This window comes from Pholcus phalangioides, unplaced genomic scaffold (genome assembly GCF_987345545.1).
Source record: "Pholcus phalangioides strain wild (caught in Gottingen) unplaced genomic scaffold, Ppha-v1.0 ptg000017l_1, whole genome shotgun sequence".
NCBI classification, from domain to species: domain Eukaryota; kingdom Metazoa; phylum Arthropoda; class Arachnida; order Araneae; family Pholcidae; genus Pholcus; species Pholcus phalangioides.
Genome location: NW_028301610.1, coordinates 65,081,825 through 65,101,436, shown reverse-complemented (window position 1 = coordinate 65,101,436; position 19,612 = coordinate 65,081,825). Strand labels below are relative to the sequence as shown.

Here is a 19,612-nt window from a genome sequence, read left to right as displayed (position 1 = left end):
ATAGTTACAACCCTGGTTGACAGTCTTAGTAATTAAACTGGTCCAATAGTTTCGGGAATACCTCTCTTGCAACTGAAATAGATAAGTCTTAGTAATTATAAAGTAATAAAATTTTCTTGGAGTTTTCCTACTTAATATTCAGGTGTCATTTATTTCAAAACAATACCAAATAATAGTGATCTAAGTCAGTGGTTCTCAAAGTGTGCATTGTGGTCCTAGGAGCATCAAAGTCAGCTTCTCGTATTAATGTGTGTATTTTGATACCATTAACTCTTCTACAGTTACGCGTATTCAGATAAATCCTTTTTGAAAATGGGCAGAGCCTGTTCAGGAAAGACTATGCTTTCCCCCATTCTCACCAGCAGGTAGCCGGATTTTCGGTGATTGGGGATCCTCCCATCGCAACAATACCTCAACAACATGAATAGACCTATTGTAGGTTAGCCACAATGACATCGCTGAGTGTTTAAATGTATATAAAAAAATCAGTTTTTCCCCTGATTTCTTGGAGAAAAATGAGAAATAATTTTCACCAATTTCTTTCTATTTTTTTGATTCATGCAAAAAATCATTATTTTAATTGAAAGATATAAATCATTATCATTACATGAAAATCTCGAGGGTCAATTTTTTTTCGTTAACAACAAAGTATTCGATTGAAATAGTGTCACATAAAAACAGGGACGCGGGAACATATTTGCTGGTGTTGCTAAAGCAATACCAATCATACCAGGCCGCTGTGGTGGTCGAGTGGTTATAGTGACGGACTCGCGATGCGAGGATCCGGGTTCGAACCCCACAGTGGTGGTCGGCTGAAGTTGGTTTTCTGTGGTTCCCAACTTCAAGGCGCAAATGCGAGCCGATCTCCCCGTTAAAAAGTCTCGCCACAGAGAGCAACAGTCCTACAACGATAAATCATTCAATCATAACACTTCACTCATAGTTAGAAAAACTGGTGGCAGATGGCAGCACTACACATAACAAGCATTACAGAGAAACAACAAAACTTCACGTCAGGTTTCACTACATGTACACGCACATTACCGCATGTACCGATTCGTTGGGGGGGTTCCGCGGGGGTGTGGGTGGGGTGCAGTAGTGGTGTAGTAGTAGTAGGTAGGGCCTCCAAAAAAATGGCTCGGGGATCCATGATGTTCTTAAGTCAGCCACGTCGTTGGGCAATTTGCCTGTTGTGGCGTTGTATTTGTATTTGTATTTATTTGTATTAGAGCCCGGAAGTTCCGGCAAAATGCCCTTTTTTGTCTATTTTCAAACTTTTTTGGTAAAAATGCCTTTTTTGAAATTTTCGTGCCATAAATGCCAATTTCAACATAGTTTCAAGTTTATTAGTGAATTTCAGAGGCCATAATCTGTAAAACTTGGGTATTTTGGGCATTAAAAACTTCAAAAAAACGTTATTTTTAAAATTTTAAAACTTTCAGTATTAATTATTATTAGAAAGTCGCCCCCCCTTCTAGTCTATTTAAATACAAATACAAATAAAACGCCACAAAAGGCAAAGTGCCCAACGAGGTGGCTGACCCAAGAACATCATGGATCCCCGAGCCATTTTTTGGAGGCCCTACCTACTACTGCTACACCACACATGCACCCTGCCCATCCCCCGCGGAACCCCCAACGAATCGGTACATGCGGGAATGTGCGTGTACATGTAGTGAAACCTGACGAAGTTTTTTGTTTCTCTGTAATGCTTGTTATGTGTAGTGCTGCCATCTGCCACCAGTTTTTCTAACTATGAGTGAAGTGTTATGATTGAATGATTTATCGTTGTAGGACTGTTGCATTCTGTGGCGAGACTTTTTAACGGGGAGATCGGCTCGCATTTGCGCCTCGAAGTTGGGAACCACAGAAAACCAACTTCAGCCGACCACCACTGCGGTGACGGTGGGGTTCGAACCCGGATCCCCGCGATGCGAGTCCGTCATTATGACCACTCGACCACCACAGCGGCACCCTGAAAGAACTGCTAACTGATGGAGGTGGGGAATTTAATAACACATATGTCCACAAACTTGTGCAGAAGGAGGGTCTTGCTCATCGGAAATCGATGCCTTACACTCCTGAACAGAATGGGGGCCATCGAAAGGAAAAACAGAATTCTGGTTGAAGCTGCAAGGTCGATGTTACATGCTAAAGAACTCCCAGAGAAATTATGGGGCGAGGCAGTAAATATTGCTGCATATGTTTTGAATCATACAGGACCTACTCCTGAAGAAGGGAAGTCCCCTTCGAATTGTGGTTCAAGAAAGCGCCAGTAATTGACCATTTGAGAGTCTTTGGTGCTGAATGCTTTGTATATATTCCCAAACAAAAGCGAAGAAAGTTTGACAAGAAGGCTGGGAAGGGTTACCTAGTAGGATACTGTGGTAACAAAGATGGTTATCGAGTGTGGTTACCAGATAAGGATGAGGTCATCTTGACTAGGGACATTGTTTTTAAGTGTGAATTGTCAAAAAGGATATATATGAACCAGTTGCCAAAATTTTCTTCAGAAAATGCTTGTGAAGAAACCAGTAACGATACAGGGGAAGCTATTCCAAGTCAGAAAAGCACTGGGGCTGAGGAAAGTCGGGTTAATTTGAGAGATCAGTCTCAGTTGCATAAACCATCGAGATTTGAGGGTTTTGTTATGCTTGCAGAGGATGATGAAACAACAACACTCAGAGAAGCATTGAATTCGAATGATGTTGATAACTGGAAAATTGCAATGCAAGAAGAACTGGATTCACTTGCTGAAAGTGACACCTGGAAGTTGGTAAAATTGCCAGAAGGTAGAAAAGTGATAGAGAATCGCTGGGTCTACAAAATTGAGAGAAATACAGATGGTACAATAGAGCGTTTCAAAGCAAGGTTGGTAGTGAAAGGTTTCTCCCAACAACCAGGAATAGACTTTCATGAAACATTTAGTCCCGTAGTTTGTTGGGACACAATCAGAACTGTTTTAAGTATAGCAGCCAGCGAACAGCTAAAACTAGCTCAGTTCGATGTAAGAAGTGAGTTTCTTTATGGGGAGCTAAACGAATAAATTTATATGAAGCAGCCCCAAGGATTTGAGGATGGATCCGGATGAGTTTGCAAGTTGCAGAAAAGTATATACGGACTGAAACAGGCCCCTAGATGTTGGAATTATAGATTTAATGATTTCCTTCGGGGTTGTGGATTGAAACAGATGGATAGCGATCCATGTTTATTTGTCAATGAGAATAAGTCATTATTTTTGGTACTGTATGTTCATGATCGAATCATTGCTGCAAAGGAGGAAAAACAACTGGAAATGTTTCTGATGAAACTGAAAGAAGAATTTAGCGTGAGGGTTGAACCCGCAAAATACTTCCTGGGAATGCAGATCCAGTGTTTGGATGATGGTTCTATTTTTATTCACCAGGAAAATTACTGCAATAAAGTTTTGAACTGCTTCAATATGTTAACTGCTAATCCTGTATGTATCCCTATAGATAAGAGTGTATCTTTGCAGGAACATTCTGATGCATTAAATGAAGACGTGCCATATAGAAAAGCAGTAGGAAGCCTGATGTACCTGTGTATAGTGACTCGTCCAGATATTGCCTATGTGATAAGTGTGTTGTCTCAAGTCTTAGACAAGCCAACAAAAGTGCATTGGGGTCGGATCAATAGAGTGTTAAGGTACTTGAAAGGAACATCAAAATTGGTTATTTTATTCAAAGCAAGTGTTCGAAATAAATGGGAAGCCTTCAGTGATGCTGATTATGTTGGCAATGCAATTACCAGAAAAGCTACTTCTGACATGGTCTTCAAATACAGTGGAGAAGCCATCACCTGGGCAAGTAAGCGCCAGAATTGTGTTTCGCTCTCTACTACAGAAGCTGAATTTGTCGCTGCAAGTCAGGCAGCTAAAGAAGCCGCTTGGCTGCACAGACTTTTTTCAGACCTGTGTACGACAATTACTGTGCCAGTCTTACAAGTTGACAATGAAAGTGCCATAAGATTGATTAAGAATCCAGAATTTCACAATAGAACAAAGCATATAGATGTGCGATATAAGTTTGTTCGAGAAAAGTTTCAGAGTGGATTACTAGATGTTCAGTACTGCAGTAGTGAAAATCAGGCAGCTGATATATTCACAAAACCTTTGTCAAAAGTTCGATTTGAAAGACTTCGTCAATTAATTGGTATATGTGAACTTTAAGAACATTATTTGAAGTGCTTTCTTTGTCTTCATTATTTTACATATATGTTGAATGTATAGATTTAGGGGAATTGTTGTAAATATGAAATCTATACTTGATCTTTCTTAACCGTGAACCGCATCATATATATTTTTCCTTGTTTTTACTTTTACTGTGAGTGGCAACTCTCGCTGTGTTTTGTGTTATCTTTGGCCATGTAAGCGGTTACATCTAAACTTCACTTATGAACTAAATGTTCTCTTAACTGAAAGATCTTTATTAAGTTTCTGTTTAGGCAGTAAATATAAGTTTATTGTTATGCATTTTTGTATCCTTTTATCAGTACTAAATTCAGTCAACTTAAATTTTATTTCTAAGTGACGGAAAAGACATCGTTAAGCTTTTTGGAGAGAAAAAAAACATGATTTTTTTTATTTCAGGCAGTGTCTTCTTGCATAATAGTATAATTTATAAAATTAGGTTCAAAAATTTAAAAATTCTTTGTCAAAAAATTTCTGTTCAAAATAATCTGATGGAAAAATACAGGGCTGGACAAATCCTAGGCACTAGGTCATCATGGCAACTAAGAAATTGTCTTTGACGCCTAATATTTTTATGTATGATAACTGATAACTAAACTGGTGAAATAAATTAAGAGAATTTGCATATTTTATCGAATTTCATGAAAAGAACTGAACTGAATGTAAAACCACTGCTTCTAGACAAAAATGCATATCTTGTACGTCAAATACGTAAGCGTACACGTGTGTGTAGGAAGAGCCAGTAGAGAAACAGGCTTTATAATCGCGCGTAAGTTGAGACGCATTTCGTTCGCTAGCACACCTCAGCTAATTTCTTGGTGTTATTTTGCAGCAATCGGTTAATTTCAAATTGTAACAGTAAAAATGAGTAACCACCAACGTTTAGATGATGGAATGAGGTGGCGAATTGTGGGGACGCTAGAAGCAGGCCAATCTCACGTCCAGATTTGTAGAGAGTTCAATTTAACGCCCATAGTAGTGTGTAACCTATGGAAACAGTTCCAGGATACCGGATCCATCGAGAGAAAGCCTGGGCAAGGTCGTCCAAGAGCCATGATGGCCAGAGAAGATCACCATTTGTCGATTATAGTGAGGCGTAACAGGAGTGCTACAGCTTCTCAGCTCTCTCGTGACTTGTATGGAGCCACAGGAACCCGTGTATCAAGGATGACTGTTTCCAAAAGACTTCATGAGAGGGGGTTGTTTGCAAGAAGACCTGCTGTTTGCGTCCCGCTCACTTCTACGGACAGGAGAATCCGTTTGTCATGGTGCATAGAGATTGGAGTATGGATCAATGGGCGACCGTTCTCTTCACTGACGAGTCCCGGTTCAGCCTAAGCACCGATTCTCGCCGTACGTTCATATGGAGAGAACCAGGGACCTGCTACCTACCCTCCAATGTCCGCGAAATCGACCATTATGGCGGAGGAGGTTTAATGGTCTGGGCAGGCATCATGTTGGATGGCCGCACACTTCTCAATGTCTTTGAAAGAGGCACTGTGACAGTGGCGGATCCGGGGGGGGGGGCGATCGCCCCCCCCCCCAAGAGCCTTTAAACAATAGGTGAAGGGGCGATCGCCCCTCCCAAGAGCCTTCAAGCAAACATAACTCCAGTTACCTCACTTTTTTCCTTTATTAATCCTAATTTTTTTAATTAATTTCCTTTTTTTCTCAAAGTTCCTTTCCCTAAAATTTGTTCCCCAAGTTCCACCTTGAGATTTCTTCTGCTGGTAAGGTCGAAAAAATAAAGAAGTCATAGCCGGAGGAGGGTCAATTGTATTCCATCAAGGTTCTACAGGGATTCCATGCAATTCGGCTGTCACGCTGCCTTTTCGCTGCAACATACCTCCTAGCGCCTAAGGGCTCGTGTAGAGAGGCAAAAAAATGTACACCCTTCAGTTTTCTTGGTAACGCGCAATAAAGCACAAGCCATCCAATAAGATGAATCATCGTTTTCTAGCCTTTGTTATCTCTCTTTTTTTTAATTCAGTCCTGAAACCCGTAAGCTTGACATGGATCAAAAAATGACCGTCTTCGAAAAAAACTGTTTTCAGTAAGCAAAAATTTTAAAATAAATGGATATTAAGAAAATTAATTCTATTACTTTTTGTAGCACATCTGGGGTTTTCCCAGAGAATGAAGCTGCATTCGCTTACGGATTCACTGATAATGACATTAACGGGGGGTTCCCCCACAGGGTGAGGCCAACAGGGCTCAGGACGATTCTTATCATTTTTTGATTTTCACTCTACAAATTCACTATAGTGGGGGCCTAAAAGTATGAAAAATCTCAGCTTTTGACCTGTCGGGATTCTGACCGTGTCGGGATTTCGTCTGTCGGGATTATGACCCACACCCGTGGTAATCACTGTTTCGCATAGTGAAAATCATGGGTGTGTATGCAGAATTGGATTTTGGAGAGGCACAAGGATCTAATTCGTCGCAGAACGTTTGTGTCGCTAATACTCAGTGCAGTCTTAATGCATGGGCCCACTTAGGCACAGCCCGGGAGCCTCAAGAAAAGAGGACCTCACAAAAATGAGATATGGCTAAAATTTTCTATATTTTACCAGGTAGGGCCTCAGAAAAATCACTTGGTTCGGGGGCCCATGATGCTCTTAAGACGGCTCTGCTAACATTCGAAAACAATTTTAAATTAACAAATAGTATAAAAGAAGTTATTTTATTACAATATTTTAATTCTCTGCAAAAATATTTTTAATATTTGGTCTGGGGGGGGGGGGAAGAGGCCCCTTATGGACCCCCCCCCCAATTTTGCTTTTGGTGAAAATCCAGGTTTGGAACCCATGATTGCGCAATTATAATCGGTAAAAAATGTGACTTTCTAAGGTTTTCACATTTTAAGTTGGCAAAAAACACTCCTTTGAAAAAAACTCGTGGTTGCCACAGTGACCACACAGACTTACAACACAAATATGTATACATTAAACTTCAAATGCACGCATTACCAGTCTGGAGGATAAATGCAGGGCCGCAACTGGGAGGGACAGGGGGTCTAGTATCCCGAGCTCCCGACTAGAGGGAGCACCAAATTCACCCTTTATTACTGCTTCTTCTACATTACAATGGGTGTGCCAAAATGTGTGCTTGCCCCGTTTGAGAAAGTATCTAGTTGTTGCGCTAGATAGATGGCACCACCTACTGAACACAAAACACACACACATAAGCACACTGTTAAGTTTCTGCAACACAAATCTGACATATCTCCCATATTAAGGTGTGGAAATATATGGCAGTTAAATGGCAACAGATCAGAGGGGTGGGCCATCAGGGAGGGAAAATAAAATTTTACGAGGAAAACCAAAATATGAATAGGGAATCAGAAGATAAGTGTCTGAGACAGGAGAGAATCTAATTTGCTTTAAATTTGACCAAAAGATATTGAAAGTGCTAAGATTTTTTTATCGAAATGCAACATCAATCAGAAGGGGATTTATAGATTGATTTATTAGTAAATATATGTGTTCCTCCAACTGTTAATTAAAATGGATCCTGCTTATAACGTTTTTCAAAAACCGTTGTAAATAGGAAAACACTTTAAACAGGAAATCTTAATGAGAATTACTTAGTGTTAGGACATGAAAATAAGTTGTACCAAGTAGAAAAAGTTCTAAATGGGAGAAACGTTATAAGTAGGATCAACTGTACATTTGTTTTAGATACATTTGTTACATGTGCAAAATTCCACATGTTAATTCTCAGTGCTAATGAGCTTCTTTGCAAGTTTTTCCTACTAGTAGACAATGAAAGTAAATGGACCTTTGGATAGAACATGTTATTAGAAATGAATAACTTGATTCCCGGGTACCTTCTTCTCCTACCCAGAACCGGGCCCCACCGCTCAGTCTCAACGAAGAAATATAAGCAGGTGATCAAAGACCTAAAGGCCTGGGGCATGCTGGAAGAAAATTCATAAAGATACCAGTGAATTATGGGGGGCATAATTTTTTTCAAGATAATTTTTTTTTTTTGAGAGGGATCCACTTTCACTCAAAAAGACTTATTTTTCGAATAACCTGGGTCCCAGGTAAATTAGAGTACAGCGGCATCTCTGAATAAGGTTGTAAATGCATGCAATAGCTTACCTTTGCTTGTTGTGAATTTCCCCAGAATAGAAAGATACCTTTAAAATGAAATAGGAGTTTGAATTATCTGTCATTTACAAGCCATTCGCTGATTGCTGTCACCATCCAGTATATATACATTGCAAGGAAGAAATATTCTGTTTCTATAGCCTAGTTGATAAAGCCCTCATCCGACATATAAGGTACTCTGGTTTGTGTCCCAATAGAGGCAGAGATGAAAAATGTTCCAAAAAAATCTACCTTTATATAAACAGCCAGTTTTCACTATATCTCGTACAGCCAATCGCTGTTCCCTGACATTGCTCAAAGATAATGGACAAGTCAATCTGAGGTTTCAAGAAGCCGTAGTCCCAACAAAACACTGAATGTCCAAACAAGGACTATTTTTATCTGTAAATAATCAAAAAGTTACATAAAAAACAATATTACTCACTGTCTTCTTGAAATTTATAATAATTTATAAGCAAATATGAATCTGTTTTCAAATAACCACGGAAGCGAATATAAAAGCCACTTTCAGCTTGCACCATAACTTCTGAATTCTCCAACTCTAAGCTACAATTTTCTGATTGTCTGCACTGATGAAATTTCACCACATCAGCTTTAGAAGTGAGTCCTTTTCGAAATTCTAAAGTCGATCCAGCTTCTACGTTGAGAGAGAGAAATAAACAAAACAAAAATTAAAAATATCATAGCAAATGGACAAAAGTTATACCACAAGATTTTCATAAAACAACTGTTTTCATTAATTTTTTATTTCTCGACTTTAAACAGAAATTTTGACTTTTAATCAGTAATGCATTTCAAGGTTTTATCCTGTATGTATATACAGTAACACTCAAAAAGTACATATTTTTCTGTTAAGGAAATAAAGAATTATCTGCTTTGAATAACAATGTTTCAAGTTTGAATTTTGTTTTAGAAAATTGCAGTACTAAAAAGATAAAAATGAAAAAAATAATTATGTAGGAAAAAAAAGAGTACCACAACAAAAAAGTAACAGCTGTATGCATAGATATTAATAAAGTGTAACACAGCAAACTGATATCTTATTGGAAAAACTAAAAACATTGGAGTAAGAGGGCTCCCGCCCCCAATTAGTTCAGATCTTTTATAACAAATAGGGCTCCCATTCAATTGGTTCAGATCTTTTATAACAAATAGGGCTCCCATTCAATTGGTTCAGATCTTTTATAACAAATAGGGCTCCCATTCAATTGGTTCAGATCTTTTATAACAAATAGAAGACAGACCATTAAAATAGGCAATAGTCAGGTAAGGGCAATAGATACAGGTGTACCTCAGGGACCGGTTCAGGGCCCAATATTTTTCTCTTTACATTAATATCAATATTTCCACTCAACTTGTTTCATTCGCAGATGGCACACACACAGTTCTGGTTTCCTCCACTGAAACAACTGAAGAGTTGATAAAAAATTTGGGTTGGGAAAAGGATGTCCATACAATAAATAAAAGAATTTGAAATGTTTGACTTAGGCTGAATGCTAACAAAACTAAATAGCTTCTTTTCAACTTAACAAACTCAAATAAAGACAAATTTAATGAAATTTATTGAAAATGTAATGACTTTCCCTCTAATACTATATGTAACTGTTGGTACATTGAAAGAGTATTGCATTATAAATATCTTGGAATTATTATTTCAGCTAACCTAAAATGGAAAGATCATACTGATCAAATTGTCAATAAAATAAGAGCAATTACAGCAATATTTAAATTGAAGGCTATCTCATGCTAAAGTCTGAAAGAAGTGTTTTTTTGCATGGGTGTTCCCACATATTTTATATGGATTACAAGTTTGGGGAACATATAAAAATTCAATCTATACTATAAATCATCTTTATGACTGTTTTCGACGTGATGTTCTGCAAACCAACAGTTCTTCACATAATAGAGCATCCATCATTAATCTGATTTAATATACGTCAACTTCATCTATATAAAGTTTTACTGTTCGTGTATAAAAATCCCGATTGGTATCCCAGAGTCAATATACAAAGAAGCACTATGAGATCATAATATCTTATATCATAGACCATTATTGAAAAGAACAATTTTCAAAAAATAATTTTCTTGCTCCAAGAATATGTAGAGAATTTGATATTATTTAAACAGCACAGAAATCATTTTATATGTTTAAGAAGGATATAAAAAATTGCATACTGGAAATAACAGATATTGATGGTTCGTTTCATTCTATGATTAATGAATTTGTAAATTTTAAGGAGAAAAATATGTATAGATGTTCGATGTAAGAAAATATATCTGTAATGTATCACATGTAATACAGAGTCTAGTACAACATATAGAAACAATATATTTGATGGGGGACACACACACTCTCTCTCTGCAGCTGTTGTAGAATATACCTTTGCATGTTGCCAAGAAATTTTGTATACCCATTAATACACAACCCATGGAAGGTTATTTATATCCCTTTGGATCGAAAAGTGTTCGTTTATAATTTATCGTCTGTTTTGTCTATTGTGCTGTTTATTCAATAAAAAAAAAAAATTGTCCAGAGTAGCATTGTTTATTCAAGTGACTTACCAAAATAGATGGAACATATTGCAAGTGTCAAGCATAAATATCAATTTAAGTGCTGAAACAAGCAAAAAATGCCTCTTCAAATATACCTATCTCTTAACAAGGTTAAATAAAAATTACTTTTTTTTCACTATGAATTTTTAACAAATTTCATTGCCAACTATATTTCATTTATTAACAGCTAAAGAAATGCCCTTAAGAATTTTTTTTTTTGGTTTTTTAATAGTTCCCATTTTTTTTGTCTAATTTCATGAGAATGACCCATAAAAAATAATTTTGCTGGCCTGAATAGAGATTCTATCTAATGTTTTTTAAAACTATACATGTAACTTTTCATAAAATTTCATACAAAAAATTTTACCAATAACTCACCTATGTTGTGGAATTTAGATATCGAGGCAGCTAGAAGTGCAGATTGTTGTAGAAACAGTGGGGGGGAAATTAGCCAAATGCAATCATATATTTCCTTAGTAGACATAGGAACTTGAAGTTCAATAGCACCTCCATATTCATCCTTGTTCCCTCCACAATCTAGAGCGTAACAAAAATTTCTGTTAGAACAATTGAGTATTGCAAATTGTGAAGGATATCATCCAACAGATATTGATAGTCTTTACAAAATAATAAGTAACAAAAGATTGGGAAAGTAATAAATATTTAGCACTGAAATGTTTGTTATAACATAGTGCTACTTTTGCTGTTTCAATGGAAATTTCAAATAAGACCTTTAAGGGTACATTAAAAAAAATTACACTGAATAAACTTCCAAGTGCAATTCATAAAATGATCAAGACAGAGCCCTTAATATAACTGTCATTGATGTCTAAATTGAGAAGCTATCCATACTTAAAGAGTGTCTACATTGTCTTACATGCTTTAACTCTTGTTAACTGTGATTTTGCTTTGCGAATTTGCCATGCTTTTGCATTTTTTTATATTCTCGTCTTTTCCCCTCCCCACACACAACCTGTTTCTGACTGCAGTGCCACATAGCCTTGGCTATAAAAAAATTAAGGAGACGAAATGCAAGCTCCTTTAAAGACTTCATTGCTGACCATTCATTTAATGTGCTCACAATGAAATATTTTGTGATAGCTGTACACATGGATAAACTGTAAACTGGCTGTAAACTGGATAAGAAAGTTTAGCAAACCACTCAAGGACTAATGTATAATACTCATAGCCACACCTTTAGATAAGACAACCGCAATTTTTTTGTGGACCATATATTATATTTTATTTACTTATTAGTTTTTTTGTAACTACCACTTTTATTTTGGGTTTCTGTATTTTAAATATATTTGGCATCCACGTTTTTATGGACATCTTTTCTCAGCCATCTCGCTGGGTATTTTGCCTGTTGTGGGTTTTGTATTTGTATAAAACAGATGAACACAAATTTTCATCTAATATCTACACTAAACACATACTTCGCTAGGTAAATTAAAAATCAAAAATTGTGCATAAATATATATAATCAAAGTTCATTATAATGACACTTGAGAAATTCCTCTACATTGCCTTTTTTTTCTTCAAATCTTGTTTGGAATGACAGTCTAATAGTAAAGCACTCTTGATACAAATACATCAATTTACTACGATAAATCTCTCTAGAATATTGCTAAAGAGGTTTTGAAACCACTACAAAAAAATTTTTTGTCTCAAAATTAAATTTAACATGAAGTGAAATTTCACTAAGACTGCCACCTGTGGTGGTGACAGCGGAATAGAAGTCAGACGATGGTAGAAAAGAAAAAAATTCATTTCGGGGAACGTGTCAAAATAATGGTTTTCAATGATGACAAAGTCTTATGCACAATTTATTTACGGTACTTGAAAAAAACACACAATTTATGCAGAACTTTAAATACCAGATCAGATTAATTCCTGAATCTGTATTACAAAGATCTGTTCTTTCCTTATAGTAAGCACTGTATATTTTCTTTCTCCCAGCATTACTTGTACTCTCTTACTGATGTTCTACAGTATCTCTGAGTGCTAAAAAGTGAAATAAGTTTCCACAAAGTCAAAACTTTCACATTCTTTACTTATTCAGTAAAGATCAGAGGTTTATTTTCTTGTTTACCCTATCCTTCTGGGGGTGAAATTTTTAAACTGTCTTATCAGCTACGATCAACCTTACAGCATTAGGCTTTGTCATCTCATTTACACACTTTTTTAACCAGATAGTATCACACATAACAGAAAATCTGATTCATCTAAAAAAGGTATTCATACTGATTTATAAAGTTATAGAGATAACTATATCTGATGTCACTGAATTTTAAAAAAATTATGAAAACTTTTTTCAACTCTTATAAGGAAGTGGCCACAGAAAGGATATCCGCTGACTGAATGCAGAGGTGGCAGTGGAATGGATATGGCTTTTGTAGTATGTCTATGGAACCTATTGTCTGCTGGCTGCAAAGAGAAGTTGGTTGCGGAACAGGGGTGACGTCCCATAAGAGTTTCATTGTATTTTTAGAACTTGTCACTTGTATTTATTCTTAGTCTCAACACATTAGTATTTTTTTTTGGACTGAACACTACACAGAAAAAATACAATCAAAACAACTGCAAAACAAAAGAAAAAAAATGGCATTACAATAACAGACACTCTGTGACCCCAAGTCCTTCCAGTGGGTCAATATTGCTCCATCTGTTCACTGAAAGTGTTAGTGAAGTTGCTGGTATTGCCACTTTGTGTAATAACATAGAAGTGTAATGTGGTAAACACTTTTACAAAACTATTAAATTTTATTAAATCAACTAATCATTTATAACATTTTGCAGCAAAAAATAGAGAAATGCCACTCGAGATCGAAGAAATGTATCATTATGAAGGAGTATTGTTATAGATAAAATATATTGACACTATGAAAAGTGCATTGGGACCAGAGAGTAGTATCATTACATAGACGATTATCATTGAGGTATCAATACATACTATTTTCATTGAACATATATATTTTCTGGTGGAAATAACTACCCCAATTTAGAAGAGATTTGAACAGCATAAATTTTGTGTGGGTGATGATAATGATGCTTTTTAACGTAATGATAATCCTTTTAAAACACTGATATTTCATCTTGGTCGGTCTTCAAAGTAACATTACACACACACACATTAGGATTTCTTGCATAACACTTTTTAAATCTTAAAAAATGTCTATTTTATATAGATATATAAGTACCTACAAAGCAAAATTTTTAAAAATTAGATGAACAAAAAAGAACTTTCATATCAAGCTATCTGGAGAATCATTTTGCATTACAGGATTTTGGACTGTTTGGTCCTTGTGAATGTTTCTACCCAATTCTATTATCACGCTATCGTTCAAGTGATGCAAGAACAAACTCTAAGCAATTGTCTGGCTGGTATTGCAGTGCTTTGCTGTGATTGTTCAATAACATTCAAACTATTTGACTGATTGTTTCAATTCTGGTCCAGATGAGGTGTAATTTTTGTACTTCTTAGTTCAACAAAATGCCTGGTAGCGGTTAGATCAGATAGATACATACACCATGATATCTATCTATGGTTTACCAAAAAACAAACTCTGGGTGAAACAAGCAAATATCACAAATCTGAAAAACACGGCACAAAGATTGGAGATGGCTGATTTGGGGAGAAAAGATTATTCGTCATTCATTCCACATTTCATGAAAATAATTAGATTTTATTCTAAATTTATTGAAATACTAACTATTCACCAGCTAAGAATGTAGGAAATTTTTTTTAAATTAGCCAAGGACTCTTTTCAACAAACACCAACTCTTGTTATTCACATTGCCATACAGCAATTTACTTATGATCGAGTTAGGTCAGAAATCTTTCTATCTATAAAGTCTCTCATGTCATATTTCCATCCTCATCTTTAACATCGAGAAGACTTTCAGAGAGGGCATATTGATTGAGAAGGCTGTTCATCTATCAGTGGTTGCCTCAGGTTTGATGGGAAAAGAACTGATTTTTGCTAATCCTTGGAATCAAACTCTGAGTCTCAAAGGTAGCCTTAAAAATGGTAGATAAGCATCTTACCATTGCACCATTCCTGCCCAAAGTTAATCTAACAGAGCAGCTAAATATAGTAGGTGTTTCTGATACTTAGGCATCCCTCACTTCACTTTACCTGATTTATTTGTTATGGAAAAGAATCACACATAATTAAATCTTAAAGTAAATTAATTCTAACATGGACAGTACAGGAACAGAGATTGTCACGTTTAATTTTTTTTTGTCCTAAGAGAAAACTCTGAAGATAAAAAAATTCAAACACCACACCAACCAGAAGAAAAAATTGTGAATTATCTAATTATCTAATATTGGAACTTGTAAGCAAACCTTGCCAATTCATACTATATATATGAATTAGCAAACCTTGCCAATTCATACTATGTATATGAATTAAATTAATATTTCATATAAACACAATATACTTTCAACAATCTTCAATCGCATGATTAATGACCTGGTTTTGATCAATGTGGATCTTCATTATCCTGAAAAAGCCTGATTATAATTATATGCTTTTAATTAAATAGTTCAGATTCAGCTGACACAGACTTAATTCCTTATTTGTTAATAAAAATTTTTGTAGTAAGCCAGAGAATACTAGTGTACCCTAGTGAATCCTTAATATCCTAGCCAGGGTTCATACAATATTTCCTAAATAAAAATTGAGTTATTAAGGAGTCACTGCAAACTTCATAACTTACAAGTTTTATAGCTAAAGAAAAAAGGGAGACATATGCAAATTTATTTTGACTCTGCCATACAAATTTTTTCTTTTCTCAAAAATATAAACGTAAAGCAGTTTAGAAATTAAAACTTTTTATTTGTGTTTTACCCAGCAGTATAAGAATTCATAAAATAATCAATCCACATACAGATAGTCAGTGCCTATTAGTTTTCTTGTCACCAAAGTGTTTTAAAACCTTTAAGTTTTGGGTCAAAAGCATAACTCGTAACAGCATCACATAAATTATAAAAATTCTAAGTGATATCCATTGCCCCTCAAAAATTTAAAATAAAAGAACCAAAGATGAAAAATATTTTCTTAATATTTCTATATTTGTAGAAACTCTGTATTCACCTCTGTGAAAGTGGATCAACACTTACACAAAAAATTATTTGAAATTAGTTTTTTTCAATTTTATTGGTATGATTCCTGCTGGCTTCTGGTTAGTTATATTCAAAAAGAAATTGTTGCAAAATGGGAGCAAATTTCGGGAAACTCAACACAATGTTTGGTGATTTAGCATTTATTTGGCAACATTTTTCAAAATCAAATCAATTTATTAATTAATATAAGGTTAATAAAAGTATTACATTTGATTAATGAAAACCACCAAAGGAGACACCTAGGTCCCACACTGGTTGTTACAATGAAGTTAATTTATAAACACTAACAATTGACAATATAAAATATAATTACAGTGTTTAGTAATTTTGGAGGAGAAAAAAAATGAAAAAATCAAAATATACTCTCACGCATATAATACATAAGTTATATATAAAATACAATATAATGATGCAACGGGCAGGGAGTGCATTATTACTTATATATAAAAAATCGATAAATCAACATGAGTTTATATAATATGATTTTGAAATAGTACAGCAGAGCTGACAACAAAAAGGAATTTTAAATGAGAAATTAACCAGTTGGAGCGGGAAGTCAATCTGTAGCAAAAAAGGGAGTGCGAATTTGAGGACGAAATCAAAAGTAGTTTTCAATATTGACTATTTGAAATAAGTATTGTTTAAGAAGTTTTGTGAAAATCGAATATGTGGATGGCTGTAAAAGTTCATTTGGAAGGCTATTATAAAATTTAGGAATCAGGAAGCTAAAATGTTTTTTGAGAATATTTTTATGAACTACAGGCAGAGAGTATATAAAAGTAATGCCTATTGGATGTTTGTGAAGAATTCAAAGGTAAAGGGAACTTTTTCTTCTTGATTATAAGTATGGATCTAAAAAAATATAAATGCCTTAAGGGTAGGATATTTAGGTGTAGAAAAAGTTCACTTGAAGGAGTGATGTAATTTCCCCTAAAAATTCTAATAGCTTTTTTTTGTAAGGAAATTAAGGGAGCAATGGTGGTAAGATAATCACTACCCCCAGAGTAGCAGACCATAAAGTAAGTGTCATTGGAACATTGAATGATAATACGTCAACAAAAAAGATTGGTTTACATATGGTTTCAGATTGTACAATTTGTAAATAAGGAAACAGAGGTTTTTGCTTTTAAATAATTAAAATGAGAGAGCTATTTCAAATTTTGATCAATATAAATACCAAGGTATTTTATGGTGGATATTTGCTCTAGACGTTGACAGTTACATGAATTATTGATAGTACAAATTGGTTCATGCAAAATTATGTCATAGGCAATAGGTGGAATATTTTGTAATGAAAAGTTGATAAATTGACTTTTGGAGAGACATTGATTAGGAGATCATTAGCAATGAACCAATTGCAAACTATTATTAGGTCAGTATTTATATTGTTGATAAGTGTTGGGAGATCATCTTCTAAGTATTACTGTATCATCAGCAAATGTGAAGATTTTGCCTTTGATATTCAAATTACAGAGATCATTGATAAAAATTATAAATAATAATTGTCCTAAATTAGATCCTTGTGGGACTCCTATGATCATCTCCATGGCATTACTTGAAAAATTATTGCATTTGACTGAGTTCTGTTAGTAAGATAAGATTTGAGAAAATCGAAAGCAATGCCCCTTATTCCATAGGAATACAGTTTTGATAACAATATTTTATGATTTACACTGTCAAATGATTTTCTTATGTCAAGAAAAATGCCTATTGCATTTCCGGATTGATCAATATTCCTGTAGAGGTATTCAGAAAAGTTTAAAAGAGCAGATTCTGTGTTCCTATTAGGGAGAAAACCATGATGATTATTAGAAAAGAATTTATTGTTATTTAAAAAATAAATAATCCTGTCTTTTAATTAATGTTTCAATTAATTGAGATAGGTGATAATATCGAGATAGGCCTGTAGTTGCTAATATGATTCGGGTCATCGCTTTTAAAAATAGGAATAACAATAGTGGATTTAAGGGATTCAGGAAATTCTCTTTCATCAATGCAATTATTAATTAGGTCTGCCAGTAATTGAAACACATTCAGGAAGACTTTTGAGAATATTTGTAGTTAAAGTATTGTAACAAGAGGCATTGTCTGAGTGATTTTGTTATTCTATGGATTTCAATACTGTCAGTAGGAGCTAGAAAAATGGATTTATCACTGTGAGGAATAAATTGCTCAAAACTATCATCATGTTCATGATTTTGTTGTGAAATATTTATAAAGTGGTAATTAAAAGTATTTGTTAGCAATTGTGAAAATTAGTCTCGGAAGGCAGTAAGAGTTTCTTTTTTTTATCAGATTCAAGTATTGTGTATATCAATTTCCAATGTTCGGATGGGGTAGCACAGTTTGAAAATTGAGTTGAATAATAATTTTTTTTCATTGCTTCAATTTGATTTTTGAGATAATTTGTAACGTTTTTGTAAACATTTTGAATAAAGATGTCAAATGGGTATTTTTAGATTTTAAAAAAAGTTTTTGTTTTATCTTAGATCAACTAATTCTGGAGTAATCCATGGTTTATGTTGCTTTTTAGTTGGGTTAATTTGAGGGTATACCGTGTGATTGTTAACTATGGTTTTAAGTTTAAAGATCATTTCATCAAAAACAAATCCTGGACCTTCACTTGTAAAAACAAAATTATAATGTTGCAGATAATCTGAAATACCAGTCAAATCAGTTTTTTTTAAGTGTTTCTTGTCAGTATTATCAGTACTGGGATTAGTCGATAAAAATTTCAGATTACATAAAATTGGATAATGATCTGTTAGGTCTGTAGTTAAAATAGTTGAAATTTCCTTTATTTCAATTGAGTTATATGAATGAAGATGTGATCAATGCAAGAGTTAGAGGTGTGGCCTTGTAATTTTTAGTATTAAAGGGGTGAATCCATGACCGGATAACATATCCTGATAATTGGATTGAATACCAGTACTTGTGTTAAGAATGTATGTTTATATCGCCAATTAATAATACATCTCTGCATTTAATATTTTTTTTAAATTGCATCAAGTTCAACACATTGCATTGCTGGGAATATAATGTGATCTGTATATGTTCAGGATGATAAATTTTAGTGTGGGTTCTTGAATAACTATTAATTCACCTGTTTGCATCAAGATGGAACCGAGCTCAGCAAATTGAAGAGATTTTTTTGTATAGACAAAGATACCATCCGAACTGTTATATTCTCTGCATCTTGTAAATAAATTATAATTTGGTAATCTATAGTAATCAACCTCGTCCTCAAAAACCCAAACCTCAGAAAGAACAAGTACGTCAATATAATTGATAGATTTATTCAAGAACACCATAAGTTGATCAAAATTAGCTCTTAAGCTACATATGTTAAAGTGCCACAATATTAATGACACAAAATTTATAATGATCATACCCATTATGAGTAAGCAAAAAGTTTTTGAATTCCTCCAGGGTGCCGAGATTAATGAATTTTAGATTCGAGCACATTTTCAAAGAAAAACAGATTCATAGAAAGTAATGAATAACAGCACCCTGGAGGAAACATGGGATTTGACTCCCAATTTTACAATAGTAAGATTAACATTCAGAAACATGTAGTGCAAGCTTACGTTTTTGATTGTAAAT

General features: G+C 34.6%; 1 protein-coding gene across 1 annotated transcript in view; it reads right to left on the bottom strand.

Moving 5' to 3' along the window:
* LOC149074642 (uncharacterized) overlaps positions 1-19,612 on the bottom strand; it is a 233,868-nt gene that overhangs the window by 38,112 nt on the left and 176,144 nt on the right. Inside the window, exons 10-11 of the mRNA XM_089247053.1 lie at positions 11,257-11,415; positions 8,750-8,962 (exon numbers count right to left, since the gene is read on the bottom strand). Coding sequence (XP_089103179.1) covers positions 8,750-8,962; positions 11,257-11,415 — 372 coding nt within the window. The remainder of the gene's footprint in view (positions 1-8,749; positions 8,963-11,256; positions 11,416-19,612) is intronic.